This window comes from Rattus rattus, chromosome 15 (assembly GCF_011064425.1).
Source record: "Rattus rattus isolate New Zealand chromosome 15, Rrattus_CSIRO_v1, whole genome shotgun sequence".
Lineage (NCBI taxonomy): Eukaryota > Metazoa > Chordata > Mammalia > Rodentia > Muridae > Rattus > Rattus rattus.
The window spans coordinates 36,786,143-36,802,155 of record NC_046168.1 but is presented as its reverse complement, the minus strand read 5'-3'; the positions used below and the strand labels follow the sequence as shown (position 1 = coordinate 36,802,155).

The window sequence follows — 16,013 nt, the reverse complement described above, 5'->3', positions numbered from 1 at the left end:
CACACCATCTGGATACCTGTGAATTTAGAGAATTAAGTACTTATCATTTTAGTAGATATTTTCTGTGAGTATAAAAAAATCAGGGGTCACAGATGATGCACTTAAAGTACTATCTCAAAATGTTTCTTTTTTAAAAAAAAAAGGTAGTAGTTGCACATAATTAATACCACCTTTACAGAAGGAGGAAAATTAATGACTCTTTTGACTTTTACACTTTAGTCCCTTTCTCTAGAACAAAAGACTTTATTTTTATATATCTTGTAGAATATAGTGCCTCCTTCTCTTTTCCTATTGAAAGACCCCCGGAGCGGGGAGACCCTCACTCAAGCCTTGGGATGACTCGACCCCCTAAGAACTCACGAGAGACCATCCTTGCTGTAATTACACGAGGTTTATTGATAGGAACCAGTGCACTGGTGTTGAGACTCATATCCCACGCTGGGGTAGAGGAGTTCGACCCCGAGTAACTGGGAGAAGGGGTATTTAAAGGAAGAAACCACAACCTAAGGGGGTAGGGATGGCGTCATTGGAAAATGTCGAGAATACCAGTGAAAATAACAAGGAGAAGCTTCCTGTTTCTCAAGATTGTTCTTTAAGATTTTAATCTAACTTTATGGTCAGCTAGTTCCTGGGAGAGAGTTGCTGAACCGGCTGGTGTAATTGCAGTTTTAGGGCCCGACCAGTTTCTTTCTTCTGCTCTAAACTTTGGTCTAGGGAGGGCAACCTTAAAACTTCTACCTTTCACTATCTTTTTTTCTTTACTACCCCCCCACCTCCTCTTTTTAGACAGAGCCTCATTATATAGCCAAGGCTAGCCTCGATATTATAGAATATTCTTGAACATCAATTAAGCATAACCCGTTTCATAGAGCTGAAATTGCAGTATTGCATTTTCAAGGAAATATAGCAATGGAATTATCAGTTAACTACTTGAATAGAATTCTGTCTACCAGAATGAGCTCTGCTAAGTCAAAGTGTAGAGATACTCTTGATTTATTTTGTTGACTGTAATCTTAGTTGTAAAAGTATCCATGAGCCAAGAAAAATATGTCAGAATATTGAATCATCTTTATTAAAATGTTACTTAGATTTGGGAAAGATCACCTTTATCAAATACATAAAACTGACAGTGCTTATAAACCAGTTACCTACAAAGTCAATGGTGTAATTTCGAAGACCCCTGTTGAGTAAAGGACAGTATTAGGCTACAGTGTAGCTCAGTGGTAAAGTGATTTTTTAGCATGAATGAGGCCCTTGCTTTGATTTGCAGCACCTCAGAAAAAAATGAAATTAATGTAAAAAGCAACAATATTAAAAGAATAAAGCAAGCCTGAACTCTCACTTTAATGAAAAAGCCTAAGCAATTATTGAAAGAAGAACCCGAATTTGAGTGTGGCATCTCCTTGACAAGTTCCAATAAGGAGAACTAAAACTTTCTTTAAATTATAGGTCACCTAGGAAAACTGTGGTGGTCTGAATAAGAATGGCTTCCATACTCATATTTAAATGCCAAGTCATCAGGGAGTGGCACTATTTGAAAGAATTAAAAGGGTTAGGAATGTCCCTGTTGAAGGAAGTGCTCCCCTGGGCATGGGCTTTGAGGTTTGAAATGCTAGGGTAGCACTCTGCCAACAGAACAGATTGTAGAACTCTGAGCTACTTCTCCAGCACCTGCATGCCACCACGCTCCCCCACCATAATAATAATGCACTAAACTCAGAAACTGTAAGCAAGCCCCAATTGAATGCTTCTTCTATAAAAGTTGCTTTGTCATGATGTCTCTTAATAGCAGTATAACAGTGATTAAGACAAAAATCTTACAGCATGTCAAAACACAATATTGTTGGAATCTCATTTCTAGTTCTTATATCCTCACCATGAAAGTTTGTTACAAAAATAACCTTTGTGTTCTTTGAGTGGAACAAAAAGCTGAGTTTTCTTTAGTTAGAATATCTTGCTAAAAGCAATCAGTATTTCTTCTCTTATGTACTTAACAGTTTTAACGCCTATTGTCAGTTAATGGCATTCTAATCTTATTTGAATTGGTGCAAGCCAAAAAAGAGAAAGCCTTTTCCATAACTTCTTGGAGAAGTGCCATTTCAGTCCCCAGCTCTACCCAAGAACAATGAAATTGGCAGTTCAGCTGTTTGGGGCTTTTAGTTAGTTGCTTACTGTATACCAGTGTAGAAATTAGGGGTAGTGTTAGGAATTGGAGAGAAAGCGACACTTTAATAACTGTCATCCTGCTCTCTTGAAGTCTGTAATCAGATGTAGATTAGGTAAATAAATAATCAAAATACTTGTTACTGTATATAAACAGAAACTCTTGGGTTGGATGCACTAGAGCTTGCTTCTGATAGGAGAATCAAGGGAAAGGTTCTTTCCTTTACCATTTATTCGAGTATTATTTCTACTTCTGTCTTAACTATAGATAAACCAAACAGATGATTCTATTGATTTCTTTTAAAAATCTTTTATCGTGGAAAAAACTTAATTTGGAGAATATTGTTTGTATTCTTTAAGACCGATGTAGCCTTCTATTGATAACAACATGATTCAGCTTTCATTAACATGATAGACTTGAATTTTCTTTAACTCTATTAGGGACTATCTTTGTAGCAACTGAATGGATTTGCACTTCAGTATATATCATTGAGTACTTACATAAAAATAATGCTAAGAAACATTTTTATTCCTTTTTATTTAAATTTTCTTTCATAGAATATATTTTGATCCTGTTTTTTCCCTCCCCACAAACTCCCTAAGAGCCTCCCTTTTTTTGTGTTATATTCACCCCAGCTCCCCTCCAAAATAGAAAAAAAAAAAAAAAACAATAAGGCAAAAGTACCAAAACACAAAGCTGATCATGGAGTCTGTTTAGTGTTGGCCAGTTACTTCTGGGTATCAGACCTGTTCTGGTACTTGGTATATCCAGTGACATTTTCTTGTAGAAAACTTGATTTCCCCTTCGTGGGCCGAGGTAGATCTCAAGTAACTGTTAGAGCTGGGACTTCGTGACCATTTTCCCCCCTTTCAGTACTGGGACCCCATCTGCCTTGAATGTTGCAGATCTTGTGTATGCTGCCACAGTCTCTGGTTTCATATGAGCAGCAATCCTGTGTGTCTCGAAGATACTGTTTCTTTGGTGTTATCCATTATCTTTGGCTCTTAAAATCTTTCTGCCTCCTCTCATGCTTAGAGCCCTCAACCTTCAATAGAAGGATTTGATGAAGACACTCATTTTAAGGCTGACTGCTACCAAGCCTCTCATTCTCTGCACATTTGTCTAATTGGTAGATCTCTTTGCTAAGTACCATCTACTACAAGAAGAAGCATTTTTAATCAGCAATTGAAGCAGGGACTGATCGATGGATAGAGCAATGTTATTAGGAGTCATTTTATTGCTCTGTCCCTTTAGCTGTATAATGGTAGTAGGTTTTCTTTTAGGCCCATGATCTGTCTAGTTCAGGTTCTTGACCACTTTAATAATGTCAGATTGGGTTCCATTTCATGCGATGGGGCTTAAATCGAATCAGAAAATGATTGGTTATTCCCATAACACTTGTGCCACTATTAAGCAGTATATCTTTGGCAGGTTGCTGTTGTAGGTCACAGGGTTCATAGCTGGGTGAGATTGGTAGTATGCAGAGTACCTTCTAGCACCATGACCTCTAGTCAATAGGCGTAAAGCTTCTCGTTGGACACCAGCTCAGTTTCTCTATTTGATGATACAAGAAAGGTTGTGGAAAGCAACCAATAGCCTTGACAGTTGCCCGTGATTCTGATACCCCTTTGGCCAACAATAAGATGTAGCTCATTCCTAGCACTGGAGGTTTTTCTTGGCTGTATAAGATGTCTAGTTGGAGCATTGTTTCTCCCATTACATGGTGACTCCACTTAGATCCGTATGGTTTTTCAAATGCACTTTAGCGTTATTTGTCCCTCTTCATATTTCTCCTTTTACCCTGTCTTTTCATCCCTTGACATTTAATTCCCATATTCTCTTTTCTCCCTTATCTCTCCTTAACACTGTATTCTGCTTCCTCTTCCTTGAGAGATCTTTTCCTTTCCCTTTGTTCCTTGCTAGTTTCTAATGTCTGTGGTTATTTGAATTATAACACACATCATAAATTTGAAAGCTAACATCTACATGTTAGAGAGAAACATGCAGTGTTTACCCTTTGGGATCTGAATTACCTCACTCAGCATATTTTTTCAGCTTCATCCATTTACCTGCAAATTTATTTTATTAAATAGCTGAATAATATTCCATTGTATAAATGTACCACATTTTCATTTTATATTTATCAGTTGATAGACATCTAGGTTGTTTCTAGTTTCTAGTTGTAAAATAACTTTTAAGTTAAATTTAAAACTAGATAAATTTTATACAAACAAAAGTATAATGTCAATAATGAAAATAGAAATTGTGTATTCTGTGTTATAGTGGTTCGCAATTTTAATTTTGTCATTTGTTTTTCTTTATAGACATCCCTCTTCTTCCATCTATTACGTCTTTGAGTTTAAGTGAAAATGAAGAGCAGTGTGGACCTTTTGTGGTACACTGGTTAAACAATAAAGAGTTGCATTTTACTTTGTCCATGGAGGTCTTCTTACAGCAACTTAGAAAGAGTTTTGAACAGCCCTCATCTGAGGCCAGTGCAGAAGACTCTATTCAGGCAGATGTAAAATCTGATGAAGGTAAAGATTTAAGAAGGATGAAATTTTATTTTGAGTCCAAAATAAGTAGTTTTTGAGGATAAAACTACTTATTATAAGAGATAATTTCCCAAGGTCATTAGGGCATAATGTAAATATGGACTAGCTCATTTAATAACTGGGTATAAATACTTTTTTTCCCCCAGAGCCTTCTGATATTTTGGGTTTATCAATTCTTGTGGCTTTATGAATTATGTATAGATTAATGGCATCAAATACATTATCTCAAATACTATACAACTACTTTCCTGAATCTGCAATTTAAATATATTTGATCTATATGTACATTAGAGTTGAGAAACACTGTGTGAAATAAGGCAAGTATGGTTACCACTGTACCACTAATGGCACAGTGCATTGTGTATAGGGGCTTAGACTACTTTGTATCCATCATGCCGTTGGATGTGGAGGAGGAGAGGGCAGGGAGAGGGTACATGTGTTTCTGCCTTGACACAGAATTGATACATACCACTTCCACTCTGATTACACTGGCAAGACAGAATCACAGAGTCATTTTCTAACCAATTTTTAAGCTTTTACTTATTTTTCATTTAAATTTGGTCAAAAAATTTGTCATTGCCCGCCTTTAATATTCCTCATCCAGGAGTTAAGGAGAGGGCATTGAGTCTGGGTTTTTTGAAAGATAAAGATATACATGTTTATATGTGAGCATATCCCACTAGCTGTCTGATTGCTAAGTTAACTTCATTGATCTTATTTCTTGTTAATACAAAAAGTATGTTTTTCACCTTGAATTCTTTTAGAAAGCTCTTTTAATTTGTAATGATAACTTTATTGGTTCATGAACTTTTGCTTATAGAAATGGATGGTGGTGTTGATGATTTAAAAATAAATCATGAAAAGAAGGAATTGGGTGAAGACAAAATGTTACCAAGCTCAAGTTTTACACCATTATCATCTGCTGCCATCGATCATCAGATTGAAGTGCTTCTGTCTGAATGGAGTAAAAACGCAGACATGCTTTTCAGTATTCATCCCATGGATGGGTCTTTACTAGTTTGGCATGTAGATTGGCTGGATGAATACCAGCCTGGTATGTTTCGTCAAGTTCAGGTACTGTTAATCATCTATGATGAGTTCATTCTTTTTTGTTAATATGAAAACTTTTTGTAACATGTTTTTATGTAATTATATGTTCTAATACCCACCTTCTTAATTCTAGGTGTCCTTTGTTTCCAGAATCCCTGTAGCTTTCCCCACAGGTGATGCAAACTCTCTTTGTAAAAGCATAGTAATGTACGCCTGTACCAAGAATGTTGACTTGGCTATTCAACAAGGAAAACAGAAACCTACTGGCCTCACTCGCTCTACATCAATGCTTATCTCCTCTGGACACAGTAAATCATCAAATAACTTAAAATTAAGTATTTTTACCCCGAATGTTATGATGATTTCAAAGCATGCTGATGGTTCTTTGAATCAGTGGCTGGTTAGTTTTGCTGAGGAATCTGCTTTTTCTACAGTGCTTAGTATTTCTCACAAATCCAGATACTGTGGTCATCGTTTTCATCTTAATGATTTAGCTTGCCACTCAGTATTACCTTTATTACTGACAACATCACACCATAATGCATTAAGGACACCAAATGTTGGTAACCAAAAGCAAGCTCATGACACTATAAATATTGAAGAATGTTCCTTGGCACAGCAAAATAAAAGCAACGTTGATATGGCATTTCAAGATCCCAATGCAGTTTATAGTGAGCTTATTCTTTGGAGGGTTGATCCAGTTGGGCCACTGTCTTTTTCTGGAGGAGTGTCTGAGCTTGCCCGGATTAATTCTCTTCATGTTTCTGCCTTTTCCAATGTGGCATGGCTCCCTACTCTCATACCCAGTTACTGTCTAGGTAAGCACACTGATTTCCATTTCAGTGATTTAGATTTTTATATAATTACTGAAAGGTTACGTTTTAAATGTTTATAAATACCTTCTAGGTGCATACTGCAACTCTCCTAGTGCATGCTTTGTAGCTAGTGATGGACAATATCTGAGGTTATATGAAGCAGTTATTGATGCCAAGAAACTTTTATATGAGCTTTCCAACCCTGAAATTTCTGTAAGTACAAACTTTATGATGTTTTTAGATACTTAACCTGTACTTGCTTGACCTGTTCTAGAATTGTGGCCTATAATTTGTGACAGATAGTCACATTTTGTTACTTTTTTAAAAAACCTTCATCTTGTACTTGTATAGTGATTTTAAGTTAAGCCCTTTCATTATTTCTAGACTGGGGTTGAGCTCATTATTATTGTTTTATACTCACGGACCCTATAGACAAACATGTTGGTTATGTAATAAAACACCAAGGAAGTCATGGTGCAGTAAAGTAAGAGTACTCAGAGAGAAAAGCACAAAGTTAGCCTGGTTGAGCATGTATGTCAACAAGCCTGTGATCCATGAGTTCAAGTCTCAGCCCCTCCCCCCAGAGTCTAGTTCTATGTTCTTTACTCAAAGATAGATGGGGACTACCATCTTTAGAAACTTGCTGGTTCCTCTATAGTTAAAAGGAACCAACTCTAGAGAATAATAAGAGTGGAATTTTAATCTTAAACATGAGAAGAAAAAGCCTTTGGCTTGGTTGTAGCTCAAAAAAGTCAGTCTGCCTGCCTGCCTTCCTTCCTTCCTTCCTTCCTTCCTTCCTTCCTTCCTTCCTTCCTTCCTTCCTTCCTTCCTTCCTTCCTTCCCCCCTTCCTTCCTTCCTTCCTTTAAGATTTATTTATTTACTTTATATAACTACACCTTAGCTGTCTTCAGACACACCAGAGGAGGGCATCAGATCCCATTACAGATGTTTGTGAGCCACCATGTGGTTGCTGGGAATTGAACTCAGGACCTCTGGAAGAGCAGTCAGTGTTCTTAACGGCTGACCATCTCTCCAGCCCCAAGGAAGTCTTTCAAGTGTAACACTTATACCATGCTAGAGACCCACTTCTTACACCTCTTACAAAGCCTAACTAGTGGAAACCTACTGTCTCTATTTACTAAGCCCTCCTCTAAGAGAATATTTCTGCATTCTTTTAGTACTAATGTGTAGCTGGGTTTTTGTTTTGTTTTTCTGTTTTTGGTTGATTACTTGACTTTAGGAAAAGAGAAACGCGTTTTTAGACATAGGCTAGCCTTAAACACACAGCTCTTTTTGCTTCTGTCTCCTGTGTGCTCTGCAGGAGGCATTTGCAGGCTTATTGGTGTTTTCAAATATCTCCTGAGGCAGACTGTGCTTAAGCTTCCTGCTTAGATGATTCTAACCTAATTTACCAATAGTTACCAGTTTTTAATGCTCAGAGTGTAAAAGTAGTAAATCATTGCTTTATGATGTCCTGTGAAGTTTTTTTAAAGGATAATTTTATAAAACAATGTTTTGCAAAGCATATGAGTATGTATGTTACACACATATATTGCTTTTGTAATAAGAGACATTTATTGAGGGTCTTTTATTTGTTGAGCATTGTTTTAACTGCTGGGAGTTTGGTTGTAAAAAGTCAGAAACTAATACCAGAAAGCTCATTCTAGTGAAGTAAGATAAGCTGGTGGAAGGGAACTAGCTAAAAATATATTGGTTAACAAGTACTGTGGAGGGGTTGGGGATTTAGCTCAGTGGTAGAGCAAGCGCAAGGCCCTGAGTTCAGTCCCCAGCTCCGGAAAAAAAAAAAACCAAAACAAAAAACAAAAAAAACAAAACAAAAAACAAGTACTGTGGAGAGAAACAGTGTTGCAAAAGAAATAGGGAGTGTCCCTGGCTGTTTAAGGGAATGCTTTATAGAAAACACATGAAGGAATTGAATGAGCTAGACATGTGGCTACAGGGAGAGTGATTCAAAAAGAAGGTTGACCTGTTCATGGACTCTGCAGCCAAAAGATGTTGGTTATGTAATAAAACACTAAGGAGGCCATTGTGGAGTAAAGTAAATTAGAGTAGTCAGAGATAAAAGCAGAGAGTTAGCCTGGTCAGATCCTTCGGAGGAGGCCTTATAGTCCTTGAACTTTTGCCTAAAATGATATGGAAATCATGGAAAATCCTATAATGTTTATAGTTGAAAGAAACTATATTTATATTACTTGAGTTCATGATTTATCATAACTGTGTTTGAAATTTTGTGTTTTTTTAATTAAAGAAGATATTTTTCTTTTTTAATAGAAATATGTTGGTGAAGTATTTAACATCGTCAGTCAGCAGTCAACAGCCAGACCAGGATGCATTATTGCATTAGATTCTATTACCAAGCTTGTAAGTATTATTTTTCTGCTATTTATCATTAAGTAAATGACCTGTGTATCAACTTATGTTGGTGTTTATTTATCTCAGCATGGCAGAAAAACCCAGTTGCTTCATGTTTTTCAAGAAGACTTCATTTTGAATAACCTTGAGAAGAAACGTCTGGGAATAGATAGCATTTTATTGGATTCAGGTAAGGAAGAATTGTGATTTGAGAAGTATTAACTCAGCTTATATCAGATAGTTAATAAAGTTGAATTAATATACTTCAAGTTGCTTTTCAGGTTGATATTTTTATCATAATACTGCTATCTTTTTCTTCTGTGCATGAATTTATATACTCACTTATATTATCTAATTAAGTGCCTAGCCTGGCCTTAAACCACATGTTCAAGGTATCCTCTTGCCTCCTGAATAGCTTGAATATAGACATACAGGCCTTCTCCTGGCTTATCTTTTTACTATTAACCATTGGTAGTTTCTTACCGTGGTTTCAGTTAATGTTTCATAGTATTCCCTGAGCTTTCATGATCTGTAAAAGTACACTTTATTTTTCATGTTGTTTTGTAATTCTGGACATCCTGGCCATATGCTAAAAATGAGGAAAATAAAGGGATGGTAAGCTGGCTCAGACAGAAAATGCTTGTCACATAGCATGAAGGGTCTGAGGCTGATCTCTAGAACTCATGTTTAAAAAGCTGGACATAGCAGTACATTTGTAATGACAACATTGCAGAGACAGACACATTTTGAAATGAGAGAATTTGAGTCAAAATACAAAGAGTGCTTGTCAAAGAGTTTAGCATCGACCTCTGGCCTCAACACACTTGCACACACTTAAGCATCCATCCTCCCTGGGAAAATTTTATTAGAGATTGAGAGAAAAACAAGCAGAACAGACATGCTGTAAATTTTGTCTTCTGCCAGGAGAAGGTTGAAGAAGAGAAAAATATAAGCCTTTGAAAGTTAGTATCTGAGAAAGCCAGTGTGTCCGCAGTGGAGGACAAGGACCACATGGCAAGGGGGGGAAGCAGCTTGAGGAAAAGTGAGAAAGAGGTCCAGAGTGTTGAGCAAAGCATGCCCAGGCTTTGACCGGTATTTGAAGAAAGGAATAGAAAGCCTTGTGAGATGGAGAATACTTTTAATCTCGCTCTTGTGAATCTGAGGCAGCTAGAAGTTTGAGGTCAGCCTGGTTTAGATAGTGAGCTCCAGGCCAGTCAAGGCTATGGAGCGAGATCCTGTCTAAAATAGATAAAAGAATAGTCGAAAGGAAAATTCCAGCAGACTACATGGCAAAGGTATCACAGTGCTGCATGATAGATGGCCCTGCAAGTGGCTAGAGGTGTCTGCATCCTTTTTTTTTTTTTTCTTTTTTTTTTTGGAGCTGGGGACCAAACCCAGGGCCTTGCGCTTGCTAGGCAAGTGCTCTACCACTGAGCTAAATCCCCAACCCCTCCTATTTTTAATAAATATATTAAAACTAAACTTTTTTAAGTTTACTCTGATGTATAGTAAATTTTTCTATGCTGCTTATGTCTCTAGTGTTTTCTAAGATTCTTTTTAAATTTTTCTCTTTAAAGTCAAATACATGATCTAGTATTTCTTAAAATATTCAAGGAATTCTTCCCGATTATACTTTTTAAAAAATACTACTTTTCCCAGAAAATACCTATGGAGTTACACTTTGTCTTTTGTTCTATCAAGAAAAATAGTTCACAAATGGCTATTATTATCAGAGTATTTTTGTTTTTGTTGTAATACTCAAAAATAAAATGGTCTTATCCTCACTTTTCTTTTAATTCTTATAGATTGAGTGAAAAGTAGTTAACTTAGAATTTATTTTCAGACTTACGCTTTGAGTTAGTTCCCTGATATAGAAAGATATAAGATCCTTAGAATTAACTTTCTTTTTTCTTAAGATAATATTTTTTATTCTTTGAGAGTTTACAATTTCCCTTAACTCTTCCCAGATCTACCTTTTTTTTCTTATCACGAGTCTAATTTGTGTAGCTTATATACTCAAAGGTAGGGGATCATCTGCTGGAAAATGGTCAACCTATCAGGAGCCATACTCTTCAAGAATACTGATCCTTTCTCCCTCACCTAAAAGTAGACAACTTTCAGTCCCTCTTTAATAGGGTGGGTTCTTCTAAGCCTCCTCTCTTTCATGGTAGAATGTTGACTGACATAATCTTATACAGATCTTACACAGGCAGCCATAGCTCCTGTAAGTTCAGGAATTCAGAGGTTCTGTAATGTCCAGAAGATACTATTTTGTCCCAGTTCTCCCCAACTTTTGGCTTTTAGAGTCTTCCTTGAGAGCTATAAATGCTCATCTTAGGGCTGATTTCATTGGCTTTGTTATGTTTTCATTTTCATTTATTCTTAGAAAGTTGTTATTTCCCTCTTCATTTTTGCAATGACCCATTTGTCATTTAGTACCTTGCTGCTTTATCTTCATATTTTTTCTCTTAGAATTTTTTACTTTATCTCGTGGTCAGACAAAATACTAGATGTTGCTTGAATTATCCTGCATTTATTGAGACTTACTTTGTGTCCTAAGGTGTGATCTATTTTAAGGTTGTCTCACTGGGGTGCTAAGAAGAATATGTATTCTTTGGTGTTTGAGTGGAGTATTTTGTATATGTGGACAGGTTTACAGTTGTGGTATTTCAGGCTTTTAAACAAACCAGTCTAAAAGTTTTCTGGTTGAGGTTGAAAAGTCACCAGTTGTTCAGATGAACCTGCCTTTGTCGTTTGACCCTTTTCATAGCTACATAAATACTTTCAGTGTTTTGTACATTATAGTATGACATAGGACTTTCTGTTGTGCCTCAGTCTTATGTAGGTGTGCCTTGTCATGGAGCTCCGGAGCTTTTGCATGTTGGGTTCATACATTTGTCTGAAGGATCTAATTCTTCCATTTTGTCTTTTTACCCCAATAGTGTATCTTCACATGGTCATTTCTGTTGGTAATGGAAATGGTCATTTCCATTGATTTCTTATTTGACCCATTACGTTTTTCATTTCCTTCATCTTTTTATTGTGAGTTCTCCTCAATTTTTTCTCTTTATTTTGTGTCTCCTATTAACTTCATTATTTCATGCAGCTGTTTATGATCTCTTGGAAAGTATTCAAGTCCTTGACTTGTTTTACCCTATTCATAAACATTCTTTTGAATTCTGCAATGGAATTTCATGTAAATCATTTTAACCAGGGGCCATTAATATGGAATTCATAATTTTTGGAGAAGGAAAGTTGTCTTGGTTCTTTGTGTTACTTGTCTTGTGTTCTGCGATCTCCCCTTCTAGTATTAGATTATTGGATAAGATCTGCTGCCGTTTCTGTTCTTTTAAATTGGGTTTTTCTTTTAGTAAATGTGTTTGCAGTGTTGAGAAACTAATAATGGTCTATTGGTTTTGTGATAATTTCAAGATGATGCATTTAGTTACTCATTTTAGCAACTTTTGTGCTGTTTACACTTAGTAGTGAGAAAGAAGTTTTTCTCTTTTGTTTTTGATTTTTTTTTTTTTTTTTTGTCTGTGCATGTATGTGCGTGCTTGTGTAAATGAAGGTGTGGATATGGCAGGCTGTGCACATGTGGAGGTCAAACACAACTTTGGTTATTCAGTTCTTGCCTTCCCTCTTTTAGATGGGGTTTCACTTGTTTTGTTCTGCTGATGCATTACATACTTTAGCCTAATGGGAATCTGAGCTTCCAGGCAAGTCTCCTATCTCAGTAAAGGAGAACTGAGATTATAGATGTATGCTAGCACATTGTATCATCAGGCTTGTATGGTAAGCACAAGTTCTAGGACTACCCCGTGAGGTAGGTTTGTCTCTGTCTCTCTCAGTGAGTGTGTGTGATACCTCACTGTAACAGTTCCATAGTAATGACTATAATAGGAATTTTAAGACAAAAATGCGCAAAGTAAAAATTTTCAATTTAGACCTTAAAATGAAATTTACACATAGCATGTATATAGTTAAAATTTCAAATTAATGTAAATTCATTTGCTAAAGACCCATTCCATAATACTGCTTTGCATTTTAAAGTTTCTTTCTATAAAAAAATAAAGTATGTTAGCTTCATATATGAAGTATACTATTTCATCCATCTGTCTTAATGAAAAATATTCCTGATGTCAACAGGCAGTTCACGTAACGGATTTTCTGAAAAGTTCTACCTGGTTGTGATAGAGTGTACTCAAGACAACCGTTCACTCTTACGTATGTGGAATTTACACTTAAGGTCGATTCCTGTCTCACTGGGTAAGTCGACTATTTTTTATATTCAGATAGACCTGTATTTCAACAAGTATACATACACAAGTAAAAAAATATAGAAAAATATAGGGTTTTTTTGTTTTTAAAGAAATTCACTTTTACTTCATTACATAGCCCTACATATATTTAACACAGTTTTACAAACCATATACATTTTTATAAGTAATATTAATATTATATATTAATTATACAAAGTAAGAGATGTATTATTACCTTTTCATGTATGTGTATAATTACTTGACCATATCCTTCCTTTGCCCCCTTCTTCTTCCTCTTCCAATTATCTTTTCCTGAACCCGTCTTCCTCCCCATTGTTTATAGAGTGAGTTTTGAAACCATTTTTATATACTGCTGATAATTCTAGTTTATTTAGACTACCAAAAATAAAACAGCTTTCTTCCTTTCTGTAAATAATCACCAGTGTATCTATAATGTTATCTTTTTTATTTCAGCTATTTATTTAAAAGTAGCAATTGCAATACTTATTCATAAAGGATTCCCTCCCAGATTTTGGTTTTGTTTTTTTGTTTTATAGATGAAAGAATAGATACAAAAATATCAGAAGCTAGTTGGCTACCAGAAGAACATTATTCCTCTTCTCCAGAGAAGATTCTATCTCCATTTTCACAGAAATTCCAGGCTTGCAGAGCTAATCTCCAGAGTACCAGCAAGTTGTCTCTTTTTTCTGAAATGGTATACAGCAAAGAGTTGGATTTGCCAGAAGGAGTTGAAATAATAAGTGTTAAGCCTTCAGCAGGTTTGTAAAATTTACCAAAAAAGACTAATCCAACTTCATAAGCTATGAATGCTTACCACTGTTTTTTATAAGTAAATACTATACCTCGCTCTGAAGTACATACACAGAAGTATGTACTTTGAATATATATTGAAGACTTACTATGTTTTTAGGTTATGTGACATTTGTCAGCCAACTCTGTTTACTTTTCTTACTGCTTTGAGTAATTACCTGAAAAAGCCACCTAAAAGAGGTTCTAAGGTATAGACTATCATGGCAGGAACTTGAACTGGCTGGTCATAGGAAACAGAGAGCCATACATGAATGCTGGTGTTCAGCTCAGGTTACTCTTTGTGTTATTTACTTTTCTTTTGCCATAAGAAAAACAAAACACCATTGACCAAGGCAGCTTATCATAGAAACCATTTAATTAGGCTTAAAATTTTAGAGAACTTTAAGAGTTTATCAGGGCAAAGTGACAGAGTAGTAGGGCAGCAAGCAGTAGCTTGCCTGGAGCAGCTACTGAGAATTCACAACTTGAAAAGCAGGAAACAGAAAGAGCATACTGGGACTGGTCCAAGTTGTAGAAAACCACACCTCACTTTCTGTGACACTTCCAGCATGGCCACTCCTAGTCCTTACCAAACAGTTCTACCAACTGGGAACCAAGAATTCAAATATTGGAGCTTCCATGAGCCATTCTCATTCAAACCACCACACTCTTTTGTTAGGTCCAAGAACCAGCCCATGGAATTGTTTTGCTAAGTTAATGGAACCTAAAAACTCCTTCAGAAGTTTGCCTAGACTTTTGTTTCCGTGGTGACTCAAATTCTTGCAAGTTAACAAAACTATCACATTAAACAAAGTAAATTACCTCATTTGCCAGCATTTTAGAATTTATAGTAGTTTTCTGGATCCATGTGCTAAGATAGACAGTACAAGGTTCCTGAATCATCACCTTTATTCCGATTGCATTTTGAAAATGCAGTCTCCGAACTTGGAGCAGCAGCATCCTGTGAACTTGTTAGAAAGTTACTGATTCATGTAATGGCTTAGTGCCCAGTAATCTTATCTAATAAGCCTTTCATGTATTTGCCCTACATGTATCAATAATACAAAACACAATACTAAGTCTGTTTTTAGACTGTTTAAAAACTGGAGTATCTCAAAGTGGTCTTAAATTCTCCAACTCATTCTTTTTATTCAGCCTTCCAAGTGCAGGAACTGTAGTCACTCCAAACTCTATTCTTAAACTCCTGCTTATTAAATAATCATATTTTTATGAAAGTGTGACACTTCATCACATACACTCGGTTAGAGACTGGCAAGTCTAAGTAACAAGTACTCCAGTGATTTTTGTGCTGACAGGTATAGAGTACTAAGGCTCTAACACAGTGGTTCTCAACCTTCCTAATGCTGCAACCCTTTAATACAGTTCCTCGTGGTGTGGTGACCCCAACCATAAAGTTATTTACATTGCTACTTCATCACTATAATTTTGTTACTGTAATGTAATTTTGTTTGTAATGTAAATACCTGTGTTTTCTGATGATCTTTTGGCAATCCCTGTGAAAGGGTCATTCGACTCTCCAAAGGGTTGTGACCCACAGATTGAGAACTACTGTTCTGAGACTACTACTATATCATTCATGGTTTTAGTCGTTTATTTTTCATTTTCATACTCAAAGTATCTATTTGGGTTTTTTTTTTTAATTTGCCTGTTTTTGCTGAGAAATTCCTTTCACTGATTCTTAAAATACAAACATTTTTCTGTTTCCTAAATGTTATCAGGTTCTTGATCTTTTGTGAAAGGTGAAATTTTTAGGAGTTGGATTGTTGATGATATTCTAACTAATTTTTATTATGCTTCTATATATTAAAGCATCAATGCAAGGAAAAGTAAAACTAGAAAAAGAATAAATTTTCTGTTGACAGAATTGTTACTCTCCAGAGCAGCAGGTCTTCACTCTTCAGCTACTAGTCAAAGTAACCAGCAAGATAGAGAGGTCAGAGACACTGACCATCGACAGCTCTT

General features: G+C 36.0%; 1 protein-coding gene across 5 annotated transcripts in view; it reads left to right on the top strand.

The window, feature by feature from the left end:
- Positions 1-16,013, top strand: part of Dmxl1 (Dmx like 1) — a 153,008-nt gene that overhangs the window by 36,011 nt on the left and 100,984 nt on the right. For all 5 annotated transcript variants that reach the window (XM_032885664.1, XM_032885663.1, XM_032885662.1 and 2 more), the window contains 8 exons: positions 4,489-4,701; positions 5,540-5,793; positions 5,903-6,587; positions 6,676-6,797; positions 8,878-8,967; positions 9,046-9,148; positions 13,108-13,227; positions 13,778-13,999. In XM_032885664.1, coding sequence (XP_032741555.1) covers positions 4,489-4,701; positions 5,540-5,793; positions 5,903-6,587; positions 6,676-6,797; positions 8,878-8,967; positions 9,046-9,148; positions 13,108-13,227; positions 13,778-13,999 — 1,809 coding nt within the window. The remainder of the gene's footprint in view (positions 1-4,488; positions 4,702-5,539; positions 5,794-5,902; positions 6,588-6,675; positions 6,798-8,877; positions 8,968-9,045; positions 9,149-13,107; positions 13,228-13,777; positions 14,000-16,013) is intronic.